A 23,128-nucleotide genomic window follows, 5' to 3' on the forward strand; every position below is an offset into this window, starting at 1 on the left:
CAATCTCCCCTAAGTAGCCCGCATCAATGACCCAAATCCGCATTCCCCAGCAGAGCTATCCCCTGGGGATTGTATTCTAATTACTGCGCCATTTTCCCGTGGCATATTTAGGGACGGTAAGTGGTACTGTTCACACCCCACTTCGAAAAAAGTTACAGTTGCAGCTTTTGACCAAGGCAAGGGACAGTTTATTGAGGCTTCTAAAAAGTAAAGAGTAGCTCTGATTATGTTAAAATCTCTTTTAATTAAATATTTTTTTGCATTTTTACAAAGGCGGCTGCGATTTGTTTTACCTTTTAAATCTAAGTGTATAACCTGTTTCCTTTCTGTAATAATACTTTAGCTCATACCCAGAAAAATCAATAGGTGTAAAAAATTAAATTAAACTTGTATTTTTTAAACTATGAAACAGTTTTGGGGGGAAACACAAATGTATATATTTATATTACAAAAACATTAAATGCCTGTACAAGTGTCTTGATTTCATAATTTACTTCAAAGATATTGAATTATCAATTTAAATACAAAAATGCTACATTAAATATACAGAATAAGATTTAATACAAATCCTCTTTTTAATTTTTCTTCTCAGTTGGTTAAGACATTTTTGTGTATGTGGAGATGTTTTACATTTTTATGCCATCCATCTCCACTGATTATAAACTTTTGAATAGGAGGGGTAGTTTCTCTCTTTCTCTCTCTCTCTCTCTCTCTCTCTCTCTCTCAGTGACGAGGGAAAAATAACTGCCAAGGCCATGTTTTTAATAAATTAGGGAAGTCCGGGACCGACGCAGCCCGCGTTAAATGTCGGACATACCTTTCTTCAACTCATAGGGAGAGTCTTTGCACAGGTCTAGTTGAGACGGGTTCCTCAACATTTTCGGGTCTTTAGCCAAAGTGTCCGCTCGGTTCAACACGGTCTGGTTTAATCCATTGAAATGAGAGCCTGGACCGGTTGTGGGGCCTGGCCCAGGCCCCGGGTGGCCGTGGAGGTGTCCGAAGGAACCATAGTTCGTGTAGCCGGGATAAAAGGGCGCCGTGTAGTAAAGAGGCCGGGACAGCACCGTCCCGCCGGGAAAAGGACACTGCGCCGAGGGCGAGCGCGACGGCGCCGGGGATGGCGACGCACGGCTGCCTCCGAGGGCTTGCCCGGCTATGGGCCCCGGGCACGGTGGGCATGGAGAAGCCTCGTTCCCGCCGCCCCCGTCCTTGACCTTGTCCGAGGATGTGGCGATCTCTGCCAGAGACCACAGTTTGGGCTTGGCAAGCACCACTGGCTGCGGCGGGGGTGGCGGCGAGTGGATGACCGAGGGCCCACCGGGGCCAGGGGGCAGCTCTCCCGCGGATGGGTGCGCGCCGGGCCCCGGAGCGCCTGCGGGGTAGTGAGAGGCTGGGTCCTCGGCCAGCCGCGCCGCTGCTGGCCCAGCTGGGGAGGGCCCGCCGGCGCGAGGGGCCCCGGGCTGCGCATCGTGGCGCCCCTCCGAAGGCACCTCTTTAAAATCCGAATCGCTGAGGCTGCCTTCGGTCTCCTTGCCGGCGGGGGTGAGCGGCCCCTGCAGCCGTTCGCAGCCTGCAGCCGCCTTCTGCTCCGCTCCTCCTGTGAGCGAAACCCAGACTGTCAGGGGGAGGGGGGGGGGGGCAGAAGCCACGCGGTGGGACCCAGGCTTCCGCCGGCAGAGTCCGAGCCCCCTGCTCCCAACCTCCAGGACCCGTGCGCGCCCCCTCCAGGCCCCCTTTTCCTTCTCAATCCAGCCCAACACGCCCAGTCCCGTATCCACCAACCTGCTTCTGGGCCTTCGGGGTCACTCTTGTCCTCGGGTTTCTGGGGCTCGTCCTCATCGTTCTTCTCCAGGTCGATGTTCTCCTCTTCCTCCTCGTCCTCGCTACGGTTCCGCGGCGTCCACGTCATCTTGTTCTCCTTCTTGAGGCGCCGGCGCGCGTTGGCGAACCAGGTGGACACCTGGGTGAGGGTCATCTTGGTGATGATGGCCAGCATGATCTTCTCGCCTTTGGTGGGGTAGGGGTTCTTTCGGTGCTCGTTGAGCCAGGCTTTGAGGGTAGCTGTAGCGTCCCGGGTGGCGTTCTTCCGGTACGCGGGGTCCCCATATGGGTACGACCCTAGGGGCGCCGCGTAAGGGTGGTACCCCAAGGATCCCGCCATGCTGGGTGTGTGATCGTAGGGAGAACCCTGCAGGGAATAGAGAGTTTGGTGAGTGTGGACCGCAGTCTCCACAACCACTGGGAAGGCTGAAGCACACGTTCCCTGAGCCGCGGGGTCTGCGGGCCAGAGAGGCCCGCATTTCAGCTTCCCCTTGGGCAGAGCTGGCTGATGCACACCCAAGAGCAGCCCCTCCCCCCTCCTAGGAGACAGCGGGGCCGGGGTGGGGGGGCTCAGCTCCAGAGTGTGGTTCTTTGGGGGGACCTCTGAAGCTGTCCCGGCCTTGGCGCCACCTTGGAGGCCCCTTTCTTCAGGGGAAGGTCCATGCCCCGGGCGCAGGTCGGGCCTCCCTGGCCCAGCCCACTGTCCAGAGAGAGGCCAGGCCTGGGCGACTCCGCGCTACCCACGCTCAGCGCCGGGGCGGCGCATGTTGGGCGCAAGGGGGTAGAACAAGAGAAGTCAAGGCTTTCTTCATTTCTTTCTTTCAATCTTCAAAGAATCGCAAACCACAAGCAGAGTCTTCACTCCCACGCCCACCCTCCAAAAACTGCTACCCCGAACTCAAGCCACTGCGCTTTTCCAGAAAGTGCGCCGGGCCGAAAAATCCCGGATGCACCGCAGCTCGGACGACTTTTCAGAAATTTAATACCTCCAAATCGGATTGTGAAGATAGGATTACGGATTTGCAACATTTTGGAGGATTAATTAAAGGCGAGGGCAACCACATTTACATAGATTTAGCACGCTTCTGTTCAGATTTCGGATGTATTTCTTTTGAACTACTTTTCCACTACCGCAAAAAAAAAAAAAACCCACACAATTCTCTGAGCGGGCCAGTGCCTAGGTTTAAGCCAAATGTTACCCTTTCATTGCAACGACGCCTCCCGTCCAAACCCCACCAGTTCTGCGATCCTGGCTTGATCCTGGCTCGAGCAACTCCTGAGCTCGAGGCCCCGGCGAAGCCGAGTGAGACAATCGCGCAAGTTTGCCGGGGCCCGAGAAGCTTGGCGGGGGAGATCGGTGGTGGCGCCTAGGCCCGTGTCCCCCGCAGTCCCCGCCTGCAAGCCTGGCCTCGTCTGCCCTCGCCCTCCGCTGGCCTCAGATCCCACTCACTCACCACGTACGAGGAGAAAGCGGCGGCGGCGGCTGCCGCGGGGTCCGCGCCGTACTGGAGGTGCGAGTTGTAGCCCGGCGAGGGCGCCGTGAAGGCAGTGGAGCCAGCGTAGGGCGAGAACGCGGAGCCCGAAGACGATCGGCCGAGCTCATCCGTGCGGGGCCCCGAAATAACGCTGGTGCTGTACGCCGGGCACGAGTAGAGCGCCAGCGAGGCGGACGGCTGGTACAAGTAGCCCTGCGGGTAGGACATGGCCACACACGGGCATGGGGCGCGCCGCGCCCCGGCCGCCAACGAGCCGGGCGGCGCCCTGCAAGGGCGAGCGGGCGGGCACCTGGCCTCTGGCTGCCCTGGGCCGCCGCTCTTCGAGCCCGGGCTCCGGGACTCCGGCCCGCAGCACCTCCTCTTTAGCTTCCCGGGCGCCTCCGGCTGCGATCGTCGCGCCCGCTCCTCTGCGCGCCCCACTCGCCCGGGCTCGGCTCCCCCCCCTCCCTTCCCTTGCTGCTTTCTCTTTTCCCCCTTGCTCTTTGCACCGGGGGGCTCTGCTTTTGGCTTCGCAAAGGTCCTGCCAAGATGCTAAGTTGGAAATTGAGGATTCTGACGCCTTGTGCGCGCCCGAAGCTCCTCCTTCCCGGGGTGTAGTCAGTGGGAGGACTGGCAGGAACCTCTGGGCAGCCACAGCCAACCCGGCCGCCAGGCGCGCCTCACCCTCTCCCTCTTCCTTCCCGGCTCCCTCTCCCGCTCGCTGGCGCTCCCCTCGCCCCTCCCTAGCGCCCGCCTCTCCTCCGCCGCCCCCCTCTCCCCTCTCTCTCTTACCTCCCCCCACCCGTCCCCAGATCTCCCTCTCTCTTTCAGACTCTCGAGCGCCGGCCCCAGGATGACAATTCACATCCCAAGAGCGCCGACCTCTTCCAACTTTCCTCTCCGGCTAACTCGGGGCGGCGCGGCAGGCTCGTCGCGTCGAGGGCCCAGATAGCGGGTCCGGCCGCTCTCGAGCACAAAGGGAACGAGGCCACGGACTGTGGGATCCGGCGAATGCTCGGCGCTCTTCTTGCCACAACAGATCGCAAACTTGGCGGATTTCTGGTTCTCCGCAGGCTTGGTTCTGGGCTTGGAGGCAGATCGTCTCCCACTCCTAAGGATCCGCAACTAAGGTCCTTGGGAGTGCCGGTGGATGTCTGAGCCCAGGGCGCAGGAAATTCAGGATGGCTACCCCAAAACGCCAGCCACAGCAGCAGGTGGGCGAGAGCCAGGCCTGGATCTGGCTCGGCCTCCCTTCTTAGAATCCCCGGACCGAAAGCGAGCCTGGAGACACCACGGGGCTGGGGTGGGGGTTGGTCCTTCTCTAAGGGAGAGGTGGTGGGTAAAAACTGCCCGGCGAAGAAGCAGCTATAATCCAGTGGCTCTCCCGCCTGCCCCCGCCCTCCGCCCACCCCAAGCCGCACACTCTGTTCTCCCGAGTTTCCATCAGCAGCTCAGTCCCCCGGTTCGCGGAGGAGGAAGGTGCGTGTCCCCTTCCCTTTTGTTTAACCGAGGAGCTTTCCCCTTCGCTTGAACCCGCCCTAGCTCCACTGCAAACACTCGGTAGAGCAGTGCCCAACCCAAACACTGTTTGTTCAGCGAGGCGCTGGCAAGGCAAACACTCACCATTGAGTCACAGGCAGAGTCCTTGCCCACCACGGCCACGCCGTGAGAATACAAAACAGCCCCTCTCCCCTTGTCTCCCCCTCCGTCCCCTGCCACAAGTCACCGACGCACTGGAGCTCTGGGACAGACAGGGGCGCTGGTGAACCGGGACACGGCCCGCCTCGGTGTTGGCACTGCGCCGGAGTTAGGTATTTCATGGACCTGTTGGCCAAGTGGGGCCACCGAAGCATAACTATACAAACTGTATACAAAAGTTTCTCGCAGTGACTTGGGTGAGCGAGGCACACTTTGTTTGCGGTGCTCCAGCCTGGGCACACACTCTCACCAACCCACCCCAGACACTGGGCACCCACTCGGCGGCGCGCCTTCACGCACGCGCGCCGACTCCTCCCCTTCGCCTGCTTCAGATCCAGGTTCCGCCTCCAAAGCTGATTGACCCCCGCCCCGTTCCCCCCTCCTCCCCCGGCGCTTCCAGACTACATTCACCGAGAACCTCTCGTTAGCTCCGCCCCTTCCCTTACATTGCTTTCGCTTCGAATTGGACAGTGCCTCCACAGGCCCCGCCCAGTAATGACGTAACCCCGTTCCCTTAGAGTCCCGGCGCTGGAGGGGCGGGGCGGGGCGGGGCTTCGGCTGCGCTATTGTCATGGAGACCAGAAGCCAGCAGCTGCTTCTGTTGGCGGGGTTCTCCTGGCCGCCGGGACTAGCGAGCCCGCCTAGACTGAGCGGAGGGGGATCAGACGGGCCGAGCCTGCGGGAGCGCTGACTGGCCGGCGCGGCCTCTCCGGTGGCTCTCCTAGGCCCGGGCGGTTGCTGGGGGCGTCCGGGAGCGTCCCCCGCCCCTGCTGCTGAGGTGGCTCCCGCCTCCCCGCAGCCTCGCCACCCCCCCACCCCCCGCTCCGCCCGCCCCGCCGCCGCCGCCGCTGTCCTTCGCGCTAACGGTCGGTGGCGGCCCGCGTGCGCCGCCCGACGGGGACTCGCGCCGGCCACGAGGGAGCGTCCGCGGCCCGCGCGTCCGCGCCGCGGCGGCAGCGGGCGGAGAGGTGAGTCCCCGCCCCGCCGGGCCTCGGTGCGGGCCGGAGCGCAGTGGACACCACGGGGCCCCGCCTCTCCGGGGGTCGCGGTCCCCGGGCGGGGGCGTGTCCCTTCCGGCCACGCGCGTCCGCCCCGCGTCCCCCTCGGCTCTGGCCCAGGACTGGCGTCTTCGGAAACCAGGCCGCGGAGGTTTGTGCCCGCGAGGATCCGAGTCCGTCACGCAGACCGCCTGGTTACATAATCGGCCACTGGGGGGGCGGGGGCCCGCCGGGCCGGTCCTTCCCGCCACCCACACGCCTGCTTTTCCTCTTCTTCCTTTTTCCTCTTCCTTTTTCCTCTTCCTCTTCCCTCTTCCTTCCTGTTTCTCTTTGTGGCCAGGAGCGGGGGGGGAACCCCGCAGGACACTGAAGCGTGCAGGATGCGCGGTTCCGTCGCCCCGGCTGTCACCTTCGCTCCGCGTCAAATTTAAGGCTCATTTCTGGAGGATGTCTCTATTTTCTGCTTTATTTGCACATTGATGGCCGGGCTGCTCGATGGGCCGGGGCCGCCCGGGCGTCGGAGACAGACTCGCTCCGAGCGGCAGCGGGCGGACGGGGTTCAGGTGGCATCCGGCGGGGATGCCCCGGTTTACATGCAAGCTTTCACGTGTTCGCCGATGAGTGCCGCCACGGCTTTAGTTTTCGGTCTGGATGGCGGTGGCCGCCCCCCCCCCCCGGCCCCCTCCTCCCCCATCCCATCCGGCGGCGGCCCAGGCAGAAGTGGGATCGGCCTCCCCCTCATCCCCGGATATCAATCATTTTTGCTTTCTCACTATTGTGTCTTGTGTTTTCCTGAACATGTTCACCTGCACTCGGATAGGTCTGCTGCGATCGCTTTTCATGTAGGGCCACCAAACGTCCTTTTAAAACTTCCCAAGGCTTTATTATCGGTCTGTCATGTCTGCACCGATCCAGATACACATAACTCATACGTCGGAGAGCTTTTAAGCATGACCCACAAATTGTACGGCCAAGACACGGGCCAAGGGGGCTTGCTCTTCAAGTTTTAGACAAGCACGGTTGTCATTGTTTCAATCAAGTACAGAGGAGGTGACTCCTGTTTGTTTAGTGTAATAGCTGTTTACAGTTAAAACTTTAAAGACTCATAAAAGTAGGTCTGCCTGTATATTTAGAGATCTCATCTTCCTTGTGGGAGAGAGACAGCACCAACCCCAAGAAAGGCAACAGATTGCTTCCTTCATATAGCTTTGCTGTTTTCAGTGTACTTAAAGGATTATGATTGATAAGGCTGTCTTGCCAGAGAATGTTGACACAGGTGTGCATCGTTATCTTAATTAAGATCCCGAGAAAATGTTGTCTATAAATGGAGACAGAAAAAAAGGGGTGGCATATTTTTGTACAGTTTTGCTTTGGGAGAATTTAATTGCACTTGAAACCTGTCTCCAAGCTTCCAGATTTGGGGAGCAGCCTGGCAGCAGAAGTTTTAGAGAGAATGGTAGTTTACTGTTAAGTGCTCTGGCATGTACTTGTGGCTTTTTGGCAGTACCTTGTGTCGGCTTTCTTTGTACTCTACCTTTGTGGAATGATGGTGTCTAATTTCCAAAGAAAAGCAGAAAAAGCAGAGCAGCCTGTTATGAAGCGAACGTGTATTAGTGTTTCAGAATAAATTTATAGAGAAAGAACATGCTTAATGGGCAGGATCAGGAACATAATGGAAAGTTAAATGTATGAGAAATTTATACCACTTGACTTTTTTTTTTTGAAAAAGAAATAATAGTCTCTAGAATGTCTCACTGATCTAAAACTATTTCTTTTTTTTAATATCAAGTACCTGGCTCTGGTGATTATGAAATACCTCATTTTTATGCCTAGAAATGGATGAAAACTTTTCTTCCAAAATATTGTTATGCAAATTTAAATTAATTGAGCAAGTACAGCTAACGGGTGAGTTGAAGAAGCTGAAACTTAACCTGGGCAATCATGAAAATAATACTTCATTTAGAATATCTGAATGCAAAATCAGTGGCATGAAGGATGGTATGGAGGCTGTCACCCTTGGCTAACCCAGCACCTTTAACATAAGTATCACATTACCAGTCCTCCCTCTCTTTGTAGCTCCTGGATGCTGGCTGTCCATCAGTGTAAGCATGTGTTTTCCTTTAATATTAAACCCCATTGTAGAAAAAGGAAATGAAAGTGAAGGAGACCGTAGGCACATGATGAGAAAAGCCAGGTGGAGAGTCCCAGTTCATTCTTGACTCACTCCAAGGATAATTAGCTGGTTAAAATTACATGGTAAACTAAAATCAAAGGAAGACTTATTTAGATTTGTTTGCTGAAACTAAAACAAGAGCATTAATTTTAAGATGATTACTATCTCTTAACCTCCCTTCCACCATCAATTTTTCCTCCCTCTGGCAGTTACAATCTCTAAGCTTATGCTGTTGTCCATGAATTATTTTTAAATTTGATATATTGTGTTTTAAGAGATGGGACGATGCAAGAACTAATTAATTGTCATCTGTTTTTAATTAATACCACATACTTCTCAGTATGTTTACACATTCTAGAAATCTGAGGAAAAATTGAACTGTTCTTTAGATGATTCGATGGGGATAAATGAAATGTAATCCTGAGTGAATTAAGATAGATTATAAACACACTGTCATACGTTGGAATACTGTTTTAATTCTGAAATAGCACAGCCTATTTTGAGTAGTGGTATCTCAATATCTTTGTCTATTTCTCCCCCATTTCTACATTGTGTTGGCTTGTGTATTTATTGTTTTGGTCTTTAGCTGTTCGTTGGTGAGTACTTTTTCTTAATAGAATAGCAGTTGGTGCACCCTGAGCACATGTAAAATCTAATACTTTTTCCCTCCCCTATTCAGGCAGTTTCACAGCTTTACTCTAAGGCGTGAACCTGATGACTTATTTCTGCATGAATCTACAGTGTTTTTATGGCTGTGGTATACCTAAGCACCAATTTAGCTTGGCAAATTAACTTAGACCCTTCAAAATTGAAAAACAGTATATTCTAATGTAGTTTGAGTTTAAGTTTTTATTAGTGAGGATGCTCTTAACATTTGTTCAGGAGAAGAGAATATAATTTTCTCCTACGGTTGTCATTTATGTAATCCATTTTTCTAGCTTTTTCTTAGACTAATGATATTCTGCATCTTGATATAGCTTTCACTTGTTTATTTGCCGTAATACAGAGTGATACCTTGGAGAAAATTAGATTAGATATTCACATCTAATATCCCCAAAGAATTCCTGGTCTACTGTGTTTCTGGCAGGTGCTAAGTGTGCCTCATGTTTCCAGCTAAGTTCTCTCCTGAGCTGAGGGCTTCCCTCACATGGTGGCGGAAATCTGTCTTTGCACAGCTAAGGCTCATCTTCAAACCATGCTGTGTCTGAGAGTGAAACAGCCTCACATAGTGTCTGCTGGCTTCACCCAAGCATAGGTAAAGGGTAACAGGGCCAAGTACAGAATGTGGGGAAGGCTACTGTAGGCCTCTGATGATTAAAATTCTATTAATGCAGTAAACAAGAGGTCAGTAAATAATTTTCTTTGATTCATGGAATGTTATTAAGTAATTTAATTTTATTTATTATCTTGGAATTTCATTGAATAATTTATTTTAATATTATCAGCTAGTGAGATTTATAAAGTCACTGTAAAACTCATACCAACATTGTGATAGTTTATACAAGTAGAATTATTATTTAAAGGAAAGAGTCCTTTTATACAAAATCACAGCTTGGGACTGTCTTAATTACATAATTCTTTTAAGAATAAATTTAGTGGAAGTATCAGCTCCAGTCAGGGGTTCCGAGATCTGTCCCCCATCTTGTCATTTCTTGTCAAAAATAGGTTTGTGAGAATGGAGAGGAGAAAGAGGGGATAATGCAGTCAGGAATTCAATGGGTATCCTGCAAAACTGAGAAAAGTAGGAGAAGGGGAAGGTTGAGAGGGATGGGTGAGGATGTTGAAAGGGATGACCTTGATCAAGATGCATTGTATTCATAAACTGCTCGGTTAAATGGTAACTCCTTTGTACAACTACTTAAAGATAAGAAAAAGAAAAAATGTGTACGTGTAGGTAGAAGAGAAGTGCTGTTGGAAAGAATTATTTAGAAGGGTATTTGTATTTTGTAGGCAGAGCAAGGGGAGCTAGATTAGTGATGCAGGACATTTTATTAAGCAATAAAGATTATTTCATGAAACACAAGGCTAATTTTACTGAAGCCACATGCTTCTTATATACTTTGAAAGGCATAGAAGTGGTTTGACTGTGATGTGAAGTAATATTCCATTGTGGTGTCCCTATGCAATGATTGCGGCTCACAAACATGGGCTTCATCTATGACAGTATATACAAGTTAGAATACACGTGTGATAGAGACCGGAAGAAAATGTTAAGCAACCAGAAACCTGGCTTCTCTTTGTTTACCTTTAATCTTAGTTGTGTGTTTTGCTTTTAAAGCATACATAGAGTTGTTGAAACTAAATCACCCAGGAATTGGGGGCTTTTACCTTCTATGGATAAATATAGGAAAAATATGTTTGCAGATTTGTCCAGCTTCACAGTTGTTGTTGGCTAGATCTGTTAAGATCCATATTTCATTACATGAAAGCTACTCAAATGTAGTATATATAGGACATAGATGGGGGGGTCCACCACTGTTCTGAGATTATGGAAAAACATCCTTTTAGTAATAATGGGTTATGCTTGATTAATTGAGACGGTTCTACTAAATGTTCCTTAGTGGAAATAGCTGAAGAGTATGCTTTTTGAGAAATGTATCATCCAGGAATAAAATCAATTGAAGTATTGGTAATTAAATTGTAATTGCTTGAAGGAAGGAAGTGAGGAGAGATGAAGCTAACTATTGCTGTTTTTCTCTTCGAGCTTCCGCAGTTAATGGAGCCTCTTGTACTGACTTCTTGGGAGAAGATTCTAAGGACCTGGAGGTAATATTATCTCTTTTGCAAGAATACTTTTCTGTGTAATTGCAAACCTTTCCTACACATAAGATATGACCAGTAGATAGCAGTTTCTTTAAATTTAGGTATGTAAATTATCATAAACTTCCTCTGCTGAGTTTCTGAGCTCTGTCACTCCGGTTGTGGGCTGTGTTGGAGAGCTGAGAAATATCATTTCGGCATGCTCAGCACCCTTAAAATAGCTTCTTTCTGGAAGGTGCTGTCCTGCACAGCTCTGGTAGGTGACATTTCACTTGGTGGTTGACGGGCATGCGTTGAGCATGTGGAACTGTCCTCGGTTACCTCCCTGCTCTTTGTGGTATTTATCTGGGGGTTGTCCAGGCTCCGAGTACAAGACTTGCTGGTTGGCAGCTTGTTCCCAGGCTCTGCTGGGCAGTTCTTTAGGCCCAGCCTGGGGTGATCTAGTGCAAGTTTCTGGTGCTGGGGAGATTAGCATGTGTTCTTTTCCAACTTCAGACCTGGGGTCCCTTTCCAATTTTCCTGCAGTTCTAGGTCATAGGCAGTGCTTTCCCCTTCCACTCTCTAGGATAGCTTACTCCTTAATGTGTAGCTCTTGCAAAGTTTCACAGGGAACGGTGGGTTCTATTTTCTTCTGCACAATGTCTTTGATAATTTACTATGTGTTTCCATTTTAAAATTGTTGATATTAACAAAATCTAAGCTTCTTGAAGAAGAATTAGGATTCCGTTTGTGTTTATCAGAGAAGGTTTGTGTTCTGATGCCATGATGCCAGTTGATGATGCAGGATAAATTAGAAATTGGTCTAAATCAGAATTGATTACTTGTCTAAGAATGTTTGTACAAGTTTAAATTGTATAACAGTATTTGTATCTATTTGTTTTCCTTTTAAGGCAAATGATATGCAGGAAATTTCTAGTCATTAAAAATCCATCCTCTGACCTATATCCAGGGAAGATTATTAATATGACAATAAAAAGCTTCATGGTGTCTAATTATATAAGGAGGCAGTTGGTAAGAAATGTGATAGTTCAAGTTGATTTCGTCCATGAAAGAAACTAGGCTCCATTTAAGCATGCAGATCTTTAGAGAGGACTCTACATCAAACAGTGTTTGGGGTTAATCTTTAGAAAGAGAAAATATATCCATCTCAGATTCTTTTACTCTTCCCTCTATAGAAGGTGTAAGGAGCTAGAGAAGCCATTAAAATGTAGCCTAGAAAAAAATGCTGATGTTCAAGTGATATTTGGAAAGCAGTTTACATTGTGAAACAATTTAATATTATGACCTTGATCAAGACTTTACACTTGGTATATTTGGGTCATTATTACTTTGACTTTTAAAATAGCAGTCTGTGGTATGGCCTGTGTATGGAATTCAATTTTCTAAATTGACAAAGGTTTACCAGTTATTTTAGAATATGTTATAATATTACATAGTTGAAAACATTATTTATTAATAGAAAAATGTAAAATGGAACATCAGCAACGGAGACCTTTAAACCTACTTTTAACTCATAAAAATATGATCTTGGCATGGATGACACTATTTCGTCATTGTTACATAGAGTTATCAATATGCTGTAACCCAAATGTCTTATTTGTTAATTCCAAATTTTATTCTCTATAATGGGCTTTTAAATTAAAATGCACATGTGCTTTAGAGAGTATAATTTGGGTTGTGCGCTATTTCCTAGACATCAGAACACAGGAAACCAGCCTTGATTAATTTAGGACTGTGAAAGGGGCAGGTAAAACTGTTTGCAGGCAAATTCACTAATGCGCCAGCCATTGAAATGAAATGTTTGTTAACATAATGGCGGTGGCATTTTCTCCTCCTCCTCCTGTGGCTGTGTCCAATGCCACGTTACAGTGGCAGTCGCTTAGACTGTTAAGTGTTTAAATGATGACACCATTATGTGAAGTGATTTTGAAATGAGAGATTCCAGCCAAGAATTACATCTGCTCCCATCTCCCTCAAATCATACTCTCTGGCAGTGCAGATTATGATTGATTTGTTTGTGACAGATTGCAGGAAACAGTCATTGATTTTTCAATATTTTACCTTAAAATTATTTACAGTTGTAACCATGGGGAGGTATTTCCATGGGCTGTCAGCCCCTGAAAGACTAGGGTAATATTCCCTGCTCTCTGACAAGACAAATTACCTGTAATGAGTGCAGTAGCTGAAGGGTATACTTTTATTTTAAAATATGTCAATAACCCTAGTGACTAAACGAATATTGATTTAGCATAATGAAGCCTGAGTAATGTGAAAATGAGCTTTTTCAAGGGGCATGGTAAAGACTTTCCTTTTAGCTGGGTGTAAGAAGATTCTCATTCTTCTCAGCTAGCTAGGGGAATACCATCAAGAATATAAGCAGGCCAGCAGGAATGACTGTCACCAAATGATAACCATGGTCCAAATGGCTTGTGTTTAAAGATTTTGAGCCTCATTTTTAGTCATAGAATAGCTACTAATTTGTTTGATGTTATCCCAAACTGGCTCAATATCTTTACAGTTTCAATATATTTTGCATTGGAATCACTGGTAATGAATACTAAAATATAACTATACTTACAACCATTTATAGATGACAACATAATTATATTAAGACATTTCAAGTGGGTTATTGTAGTATTTAATGTGCCGTATTTTATGGTAGACTAACTCTCAGTCTCCGCATATCAGATTGCTTTCACTGGAAATGAAGATTAATTTACTTAAGTCCTGATTTTTATCAGGACCCTTCATGTTTTCATTTTTGTCAGACCTTTTCTCCTCCTTTAAGTATAATTCTCAGCCTTTTAGATACCCGTGTATTTACATATCAAGGTGTCTGAAGGTTTTACATCTGTGTTAGTGTCTCCATATCTAACCTGGTAAGGAGAAAATCAAGTAAATAGTGCTGGGAGTGGATAGCAGAAAAGTAAGTATTTGAACAAGATGTCAAACTGATGTTCCATGGGAACCTAGCTCGTTTTATGGTAACTAGTAGTTATTAAATCATTACAATCAATAGGCAAACCCTGTAGAAATGAAAAATGAGTTGTGATTTCATGGAAATTCAGATGACTCTGACTCAGTGAGTGCTAGCTAGCTCTTAGTGCATAGAACAGGAAAAAGTGAAATGAAATAGAAAATATAAATACCTCTTAAGAAGATGAAGCTAGGGCTCTAAAATACAAATTATTATTTTATTTATTTTTTCCTGGGAATTTGCCTAAGGGTCGGAGACAAATGCCCTCAGTTACTTTTCTTTGTTGTGTCCTGTTTGCTTTGCAAACTACCTGTGATGTTACTCTTCTATAATCGCCCATCCCGGGCCCCTTTTCTTGTCAAGAAATACAGAAAGGTGAAAGCTAAATTCTCCAACCATTAATTTTATTTGTACATTTTTTAAGTCAGTGGAGTATCCACCAAATTACTTCTGCCTTCCAGAAAAAAATGGAAATTTTTTATTTTTAAAAGAAAGCATATTCTCTCCAGAAAATACGTAGGTTATTTATGAGCTTATTCTGGAGTGAAAAAGAAAATACATTATAATCAACACTTTGAAGCTGAGGGTTCATTTTACAGCTTATGCAGAACTATTTATGTGAATTAAATTTAAGAAATACATAGATTAAATGAAGCTTTTCTGAGGAAATTAGTTTTGGATACTATGCCCATATCTATTTTTTTCCTCCCCTTGAAAAAAATGAGCCTGCCTCTCTTCTCCTTTAGGGAAAAATTATTTATATAAAATATTTTTAAATCATGCAAGTCATTGCCTGGGGTTGGTTAAAGCATTTAGTTTTGAAAAGGAGAATGTACCCTGTTTTAAAAATCCTTCTAGTATTTATATCTATTAAGATAAACAGTTTACTCTGATACGGTGCATACCAATCTATTTAGTTAATTTTTTTTCCAGAATTCATTTTACTGTGTTTCATCTGACCTTCTATGATAACTTAATATAGGAACAAATTAGCATATCATTCTATTTTCCATGTGACCTGAGGTAGTTGGAGAATTGCATCTCTACTCTGAGTGGGTAGTTGGGCAGCCTTCAGTATTTGCAAGTGTTCAGTGCCTCTTGTTTGAGTTCTTGGTATGTAAGTGTTTTGTAGTGGGCAGCTAGAGCAAACCTCCACCCCACTGCTAAGTTATTTGAAGGCCTCTTAGAGGTAGCATTTGTAATTAGTGCACAGAAATGATAAGATGGGGCAAAGTGAGGCAGAGTCAACGCAGTGCAGATAGGAGTGGAGGTGACTAACTGTGACTACTAAAAGATGCTTTGCTCATTTATATTCAGTCATTGGTCTTTGAAATTTCCTGTTATCTGTTCTAGACTCCATGCAAAGGATGTAGGAGAATCAAGTGTCCCCAGTTATCGACTACAGTATGTTTCCAATTAAAGTCCCCAGCTGTCATGTGGCAGGTCAAGTTCCTCTCCATCACCAGCTTCATTGAAAATGCTTGATGTTACAGACAACTGCTGAGCAGTGTTGTCTCTAACCCCAGTATAGGAAAACAAATGCATTTTATATGCTTACTCTTTTTTTTCTAAAATGCTTTTATTTAATGCATATTAATGCATTTGAATTCATCTTGGAAAAGAGGATTTTGAAATCTATCATACAATTCTAGTAATCAGACATCATTAAAGTGGGTTAAAATCAGTTTCTAATATGATCTGTTATATTTATGGAAGAAAAAGATTCAACAAGTATCTATGTGTATACTTTAGTCCCCCTGGAATAGAATATTTCCTCCTGGAACAATGAATTAAAGCAGTACAGACAGTAGAAAAAGTTCCTTTAACTGGCAGAGCCTTTGCTGTCCGAGGAAGCTGACATCCTGGTCTCCTGAAGAGCTCCTACCTTGGGTGGACCCGGAGTTGACTGACTCCCTCCTCATTGGGGAATTCTTTGTAGCAGTTAAGGGAAGGAAAGCAGACTCCCAGCCTGTTAATGTGAACTCTGAAAGGTGTGTGTCCAGTCAGAGGTTGCCCCTAGTGGGAATTGGGGAGATTCACAGATGCCTGAGATGCTTACAGAAACTGCCAGGAGTTATTGGGTAGGCAGCCCACTTTGTACATCATCTACTTCCACAGTTCTTACAAAGAATCCAAGTGCCCTGATGAGTTGTGCAGTTTAGATCTCAGTATTGCAAAGACAATTTAGTAGGCTACAATGTTATCCTTTGAGGTTTTATTTTATGTTTTGAAATAATTATAAATTCACATGCAGTTGCATGGAATAACAAAGAGAGGTCCTTGAGCTATTTTGCAATATATAGTTTACTATCAAGGCCCCAGTTTTTTTTCTTCAAAAATATATTTATTGTTTGGCACCTCCTTACTTCTAAGGTAACTTTGAACTGATTTACAGAAAAAGAAATGTAAGTAATTGAACTCACTTGAGTAGGATAAAAAGGTAAAGCTCAGGTCAAATACAAAAATGAAAAACCTAAGCTAATAATAGCTATTACAGTAGTGAGTTCCCACACAATCAAACTGGAAAACTGTAGAGAGGGATTTAACTTTGAAAGGCCTAGGTTTTGATCGGGAGCACTTCTATCACCAGGAGGAGCCTCCTGTTGCCCTCCTTTCACATGTCTACTTTCCCAGCCTTGTGCCCTCCACAGCCCTCTCTGATTTTGCCCTGTGGACTGTTATAGAAGTGGAGTCATGATTGGCTGCTTTTGTGCCTCTCTGTCTTCTGGAAGCTCAGTAGTCAGCACTGGTTCTAGGTTTCAACTATTACAAATAAAACTGCAAACACTCATGAAGCACATTTTTTGAATCCCAAGTTTTCATTTTCCTGGGACAAATGCCCAGGAGGGAAATTATGGGTCATATGTTAATTACATGGAGTATTTCTTTTTAAGACTAGAATTGATTAGAGGTAAAGGGTAACATGGAGGGCAAAACACTACATTTTGCATTACCTAGATTTGTTTCTGCTTTTAAGTGTTCTGCTTCTGTTTCTTTTATTATGGTAGTGAGGGGTTGGACCTGGGACTTGTACCACCACCGAGCCACACCTCCAGCTCTGCTTATGATTTTAAATATGCAGATTATCTTGAATCACTTATAGTCAGATATAAGAAAATAATTTTCAGAATCTGGATTTTGTTACTTTAGAGAAACACTGTTGAAAAAAATTACTTCTTGATGGTCAATAACTGTGTAAACAAAAACAGGCAGCAATATACTCTAAAGCTTTTAGGTTATTTGAGGAAATATGTGGCCAGTTTTCCAAGTTTAATAGAGACTTGACATCCACTGTATGGGAAAAGTTAACCTGTATTGTGATCATTTCTGTACCAATAGACTCTAGCTTTTGTCACTACCATCTTGCTGAAGTTTTTCTTCTTTTTTTCTATTTTATTTTTGGCAGTATTAGGGTTTGAACGCAGGCTCTTGCTCACTAGACTGGTGCTGTACTGCTGAGCCATGCCTCTGGCTCTGCTTTTCACTGGTTATTTTTAGGATAGGATCTCAGTTCCAGTCTGGCACGCACCTGAGCCATGATCCATCTATTTTAGGCCTCGTATTGTTTCTGGGATCATAGCCACATGCCACTGTGTTCAGCTTTCCTCTGTTGAGAGAGTGTAGGGGAATTTCTGCCAAACTGGCCTGGAACTCCATTCCTCCCATTTTCAGTCTCCCATGTAAACTGGAATGACAGGTGCATGCCACTGCCCCCAGCCTGGGGTCCAGAATAGGTCTCAAGACTTTTCTGCCCACTTTGGCCTTGAATTGTAGTGTAAGCTAAGTTTTTATAGTCTCTTTTTTTCCTTTTCCTTTCCTCTCCTTTCTTTTTCTCTGTTTCCTTTTACCTTTACTTTCTTTCTTCCCTTTTCTCTCTTTCGTTCTGGAGTTACTGGTGTGGGAACTCTGGCTTTGGTACTTGCTAGGAAGATACTCTACCACTTGAGTCATGTCCCCAGCCATTTTTTTAACTTTAGTTATTTTTCATATAGGATCTTGGGCTGAGAATATGGCTTAGTGGCAAGAGTGCTTGCCTCCTATACATGAAGCCCTAGGTTTGATTCCTCAGCACCACATATATAGGAAAAGCCGGAAGTGGCCTTGTGGCGCCGGAAGTGGCCTTGTGGCTCAAGTGGCAGAGTGCTAGCCTTGAGCAAAAAGAAGCTCAAGGACAGTGCTCAGGCCCTGAGTTCAAGCCCCAGGACTGGCCAAAAAACAAAACAATCCCTACTTCATATAGGATCTTTCACTTCTCTTCCTAGAGGGACCTTGAACTTTGATCCTCCTAGCTCTGTAGTTGGGATTGCAGGTGTAGGCCAATGCACCTGGTTTGTTGAGATGAAGTCTAGCTAAGTGTTTTGTCCTGGTTGGCCTCAACCTACAGTCTACCCAATATTAATCTTCTAAATAGCTGAGATTATGTGTATGAAACTGTCCCTGGAAACTTTTCTTATAGAATTATCTCATGTGCACTATGCTCAGTTCATTGTTACTATAGAAAATGCTCATTTAATTCAACTATATGCACTTTCCTGGAAAAAAGAAACAAAAGCATTTATTTTTCTTATACATAGCCCATAAAAAAGAAAGAAAAAACATAATATTTTTTTATTACACATGGCCATAAAATGAGGCATTCTTCTTTTAAAAAAAGTAACCTGTTTTTCTTTATTTTAATTATGTGGGTTTGTGGGCTGGAGGTATAGCTCTATCCAATAGTAGGATGTTTGCCTAGCATGTGCGAGGCCCTGAGCTTGATCCTCAGCTCTGCAAGGTAATTAATTAACTAATTAAACAATGCATCTGTGGGTTTGAGTGAAAATCAAATGAGTACTTTCTCATGAAGGCAGGTTTTGGAAGAATCCTTTAGGTTATGAGATTCAGTATATTTTGCTCCTTTTATGTATGATAAAAAGGAATAAGATAGTTTGGAATAATAAGATACTTTTCTGGCATCTTATAGGCCCAGTCTATAGGACTATAATGCTTTTTCATTTATTTAGTTTTTTTATTATTAAAAAAAGAACTTCAGTAGTAAAAGAACCTTTAAATCCTGTTGGAAGAACTTTGAAATTAAAACTACATAGGTTAAAAGACCATATTCATAAGGCTAAACATAGTGCTGGGGGCTTTACTAAAAAATTTCTTTGAGCAAGTGATGAAAATGCAAATATTGCTGCACAGTGTCCTACAAGTGTATGGATAGCAAGAGAGAAGTAAGAGCCCTTGTTAATGTACGTCCCATTCTAGGGACTCTGAGGTTGCCTACTGACAAGAATTTGGAAAACCAAAGGAATTTCTACAAGTTTTCTTGTGATTTATATCAATCATAGATTGAGTCAATGTGGTTATAAAAGACATGAAAGTTAAGATTCTCGTGATTTGATATGCAAGTATATCGATTCCCATATCATCAGCTACTACCCCTCCATGAGGTCAAAATGAACTGTTTTATAACAAGGCTGCTGCATTAAGCCACTGACTTAACAATTCTCAGTGTATATAATGACAAAGCACTGTGGAATCATCTTGTCATACTGTTTATGTAGCAGTTAAAAAAAATGAAAGGGAAAGAAAACAGTGCAATTTTAGACCATTTTTTTTAAACTTACAAATAGTGTAAATCATAGGTTGGGTAGCAGTAGACTTCCTGACTCTGAAGTGATTGCTGTAGGCTCTGTGTATTCTTTTAAAACACCAGAGACTTTATAATTTTGTCTATAATTGTTTATGTATATTTTGGCCACAGAATGTTTTTAGAACAACCTATTGCTAAATTACTTTAACCCATTTGCCATCTTTCAACTTTATGTATAAATATACTACAGTATATTTAGTGTACTGGTAGACTATTTTTTTCCAGGACCCTTCTTATTCAAACCTTCTTCAAACTCAGTGCATAAAAATAGCAGACAGACCATTCCGGCTTATGGGCTTTTAAAAGTGGACATTTGTTTCTCAGATGAGGAAACAGAGTCCCAAGAAGGTGAACTGTTTCCTCTTTGGTAAGTGACTTGACCCTAACTCCAAGCCAATACTGCCAGCTGGAGAGGCTCTGTCTTAGCTGCAGGAAATTCACTTTGCACATGTTTGTACCACAGTGCTTTATTTCTGTTTTTGTTTGTGTGTGTGTGTGTTGTTGTTGTTGTTGTTGTTGTTGTTGTTGTTGTTGTTGTTTGCTTTTGGGGTTCTGGAATTTCAACTTGGGGCCTTGCATTTGCTAGGCTGGCTAGAGACCACTGAGCCTCACCTCTAGACCTAAGGCCCCACTCTCTCTCATGCTTATTGTGTAAACAGTGAGAATAAATATCCAGTGGCTAGTCACTAACTTGTAGTCACATTTGTGGCACCAAATTTAAGTGTGGGTACAAGTAGCAGGCCTGAATATATCTAACTCAGAACTGGATTTCAGCCAATATAATATTCCTTTTGCCCATTGTTATTTGTGCATACCTACTGTGTTCTTATATTATGATAAGTCCAGAAAATCAACTTTGAAGACACCTTCTGATTCTGAATAATGGAGCCAGGGGATAAAATGGTGATTAGAAGGCAGTATTCGCCCTTGCCTTGCTGTGCTACTGCCCAGAGCTTAGCGTCTCTCCTGTGGAGACAGCTGTAAATAGACCACTTCAGCTCAGCAAGGCCAGGCACCAGGAAGCTCAGGAGTGCAGTCCTTGGCCCAACCTCGTGAAGAGTGGGAGCGGTCAAGGAATACTTCCTGGAGGAGAAGGGAAGGGGTCATTGGGTTAAGCCCTGAAGGGAAGGGGAAGAGGGCTCCAGGCCAGGGGAGCATGTCAAGTTTGGGAGCTTCTGAGAGGTTCCTCTTGGGCGGAATGTAAGGTGAGTTTGCAGAGCTGGAAAAAAAGAGAAGGGTAGGCAAGGTGGGAAGGGGGAAAGGAGGGGGCTGCATGTACCTGGCTGAAGAGCTTGGACTTCATCTTGCAAAGTGTTTACCTGACCAGGTCTGCTTTAAAACTATCCATTTGCCCTTGATAAGGGAAAGGGAGTGCATTGAAAGCAAGGAAGTTGCGTGTTGAGAAACTGCTTAGGGTTTTGTAAGATAGTTTTGTAAGTCTAGGAGAGGTAATAGGAAAAGATGTGCCCAGATGGACAGCAGACACTCAGGGGCTAGAAAAACAAGGACTTAGTGATAGATTCCGGTCAGAGAAGAAAGTGATCTCCTAAGGCATCCCGAGGATGCAGGGATAAGGTGTGATGGTGATGTTTGGAGAGAAAACCCACGAGGGACAGGTGTGGAAGCCAGGGTCTGCTCAGTGAGTCCTGAAGTTGGTCTCTGCCAATGGTAGAGTATCCCACATGCTGAAAACTCACAATTGGTTCTTTCGTATTGATAGTTTTTGTATACTAGTTTTGCCAATCAAGGTGTGAATTTCTCATATACATTTTCATTATTTTTGCTGTTTTTATGCATAATCCAGCTGTAATGTGTGTACACAAAGTTTCAAGACAAACTGTTTAATCTTTTTGGACAATTTCTACTTAAAGAGGGGATTCAGTGTATGAAGGAATGAAAGAAAAAGAATTCCTCCAGAATTACGTAGTAGACGTTATTGACTGCCTTCTCAGTTGAGAGCTTGACAGGTAGCACAGGCATATTCCCATGCAGGAGGTGCGATACTATATCAACAACAACCAGAACCAGGAGTTATGGCTCATAACTCATGGTGCCAGCTAGGTGCCAGCCTAGCAAATAAGCGTCCTGAGTTGAAACCCTAGTATGCGCCCCTAAAAAAAGACATAAAGAGAAAGAATAAGGACTTTTACTTTCATTTATTCCTCTGTAACATTCCTTTAAAAATGTAGATCTAAATGTTTGTCCTATGTAATTTTTCTTTTCTCTGAAGAATTTTAACATTTCTCATAAGGTCATCTATTGCTTGCATAAAGCCTTTCTAAGAAAGTCTTTATTTCTCCTTTGCATTGTCTTTTTTTTTAAGTAAATAGATTAAGTTTACAGAAGTGAAAGGAAACAGTGAGACTGTTCAGAGAAGGGCCCCAAAGAGAAGTCCTTATCCTTTACTCTGAAGGATAATTTTGTAGGGTACAGAATTCAAAGTTGGTTTTTCAACTTTAACATTTTACTTATTTATTTATTTATTATTTTGTACTAGTCCTGGACTTGAACTCAAGGCCTGGGCATTGTCCTTGAGCTTTTTTTGCTCAAAGCCAGTGCTGTACCACCTGAGCCACAGATTGATCCACTTTTGACTTTTGATGTTTGTGTTTGCACTTAATTGGATGTAAGCATCTCATAGACTTTTCTGCCTAGTTTGACTTCAAACCATGATTTTCAGATCTCAGTCTCCTGAGAAGCTAGGATTACAGATATGAGGTACCAGCACCCAGTGAAATTTTAAATTCACTTTTTTCTTGCCTGCATGTTTTCTGAGACGATAATTCCTATCTTCGCTTTTTTTTCCATAGGATGTTTTGTCTTCTTGTTAGATTTTTATCTTTGGGTTTTGACATCTTTGTAATTTCACTGTGATATGCTTTGGTCTACATTTTTTGTTTGTTTATTTAGTATTTATCCTGTGTGGCATTCTCAGAGCTTCTTGGATATGTGGTTTGGGATCTGACATTGATTTTGGGAAATTCTCCTTTGTGGCTTCAGATATTTCTCTGTTCCTTGCTCTGTTTTTTTCTTGCCCTACTGCACCCCTTGTACGTGCCTTACATCTGGTAGCTGTCCCACAGTTCTTGGGTATTCTAGTCTGCTTTTTGTTTGGTTTTTCAGTCATTTTTCTCTCTACTTCAGTTTGGGCAGTTTCTTTTGGATATCTTCTGTCTTCAGTGTAATCCACCATCCAAGGTGCCCTTCTTTTCTGTATGACTTTGGTTCTCACACATTTATTTTTCATTCCTTTGTTTTTAATTGTCCTATCTCCATTCTTCATCTGTCCTCACATGCTACCTACCCTATCCATTGGAATTGTTAAGGTTTCAGTGATTGTCTTAGATGTTTTGTGTTTGTGTAATAGAAAACCACAGACTGACCCATTTCAGAGGAAGATAAAAAAATATATTCCCATAGTCCAGAGGCTGACAGTCTAAGATGGCAGTGCTGGTTATGGTACTGGGCCCTTCCATGGCCCAGAAGAGCTTATTCTGTCATGGCAGCATCGAGGCTTTTGTGACACTTTCCCATTGTCATCCACCTCTGAACACAGTTGCACCAAGGAGGAAGTTTCAAAACCATCCA

At 44.8% G+C, this 23,128-nt stretch overlaps 1 protein-coding gene and 1 long non-coding RNA gene across 3 annotated transcripts in view; one reads left to right on the forward strand and one right to left on the reverse strand.

The window, feature by feature from the left end:
• Positions 1-224: 224 nt before the first annotated feature.
• On the reverse strand, positions 225-3,974 carry Irx5 (iroquois homeobox 5). 2 transcript variants are annotated; one of them, XM_048355578.1, is made up of 3 exons: positions 3,276-3,974; positions 1,783-2,188; positions 225-1,597 (listed from the first exon to the last, which is right to left on the reverse strand). In XM_048355578.1, exons 1-3 carry the CDS (start codon positions 3,522-3,524, stop codon positions 801-803), a joined length of 1,452 nt encoding a protein of 483 aa, XP_048211535.1. In that variant the 5' UTR covers positions 3,525-3,974; the 3' UTR covers positions 225-800. The 2 variants fall into 2 exon arrangements, with proteins under 2 accessions (XP_048211535.1, XP_048211536.1); XM_048355579.1 differs by having other exon boundaries at positions 3,283-3,287.
• A 1,657-nt stretch (positions 3,975-5,631) lies between these two features.
• The window catches only part of LOC125358448, a 40,959-nt gene continuing 23,462 nt past the window's right edge, over positions 5,632-23,128 (forward strand). The window contains exons 1-2 of the long non-coding RNA XR_007212306.1: positions 5,632-5,962; positions 10,870-10,931. This is a non-coding gene — a long non-coding RNA (uncharacterized LOC125358448). The remainder of the gene's footprint in view (positions 5,963-10,869; positions 10,932-23,128) is intronic.

The sequence above is a fragment of the Perognathus longimembris genome, chromosome 10 (assembly GCF_023159225.1).
Source record: "Perognathus longimembris pacificus isolate PPM17 chromosome 10, ASM2315922v1, whole genome shotgun sequence".
NCBI lineage: Eukaryota > Metazoa > Chordata > Mammalia > Rodentia > Heteromyidae > Perognathus > Perognathus longimembris.

Bases quoted from the DNA above. Each gene is read 5' to 3' on its own strand.
- Irx5 (XM_048355578.1), bottom strand. From the start codon at position 3,524: ATGTCCTACCCGCAGGGCTACTTGTACCAGCCGTCCGCCTCGCTGGCG. The intron at 2,189-3,275 runs GTGAGTGAGTGG...TATTCCCTGCAG, and splicing joins CCGCTTTCTCCTCGTACGTG to GGTTCTCCCTACGATCACAC. The intron at 1,598-1,782 runs GTTGGTGGATAC...TTTCGCTCACAG, and splicing joins CCCCGAAGGCCCAGAAGCAG to GAGGAGCGGAGCAGAAGGCG.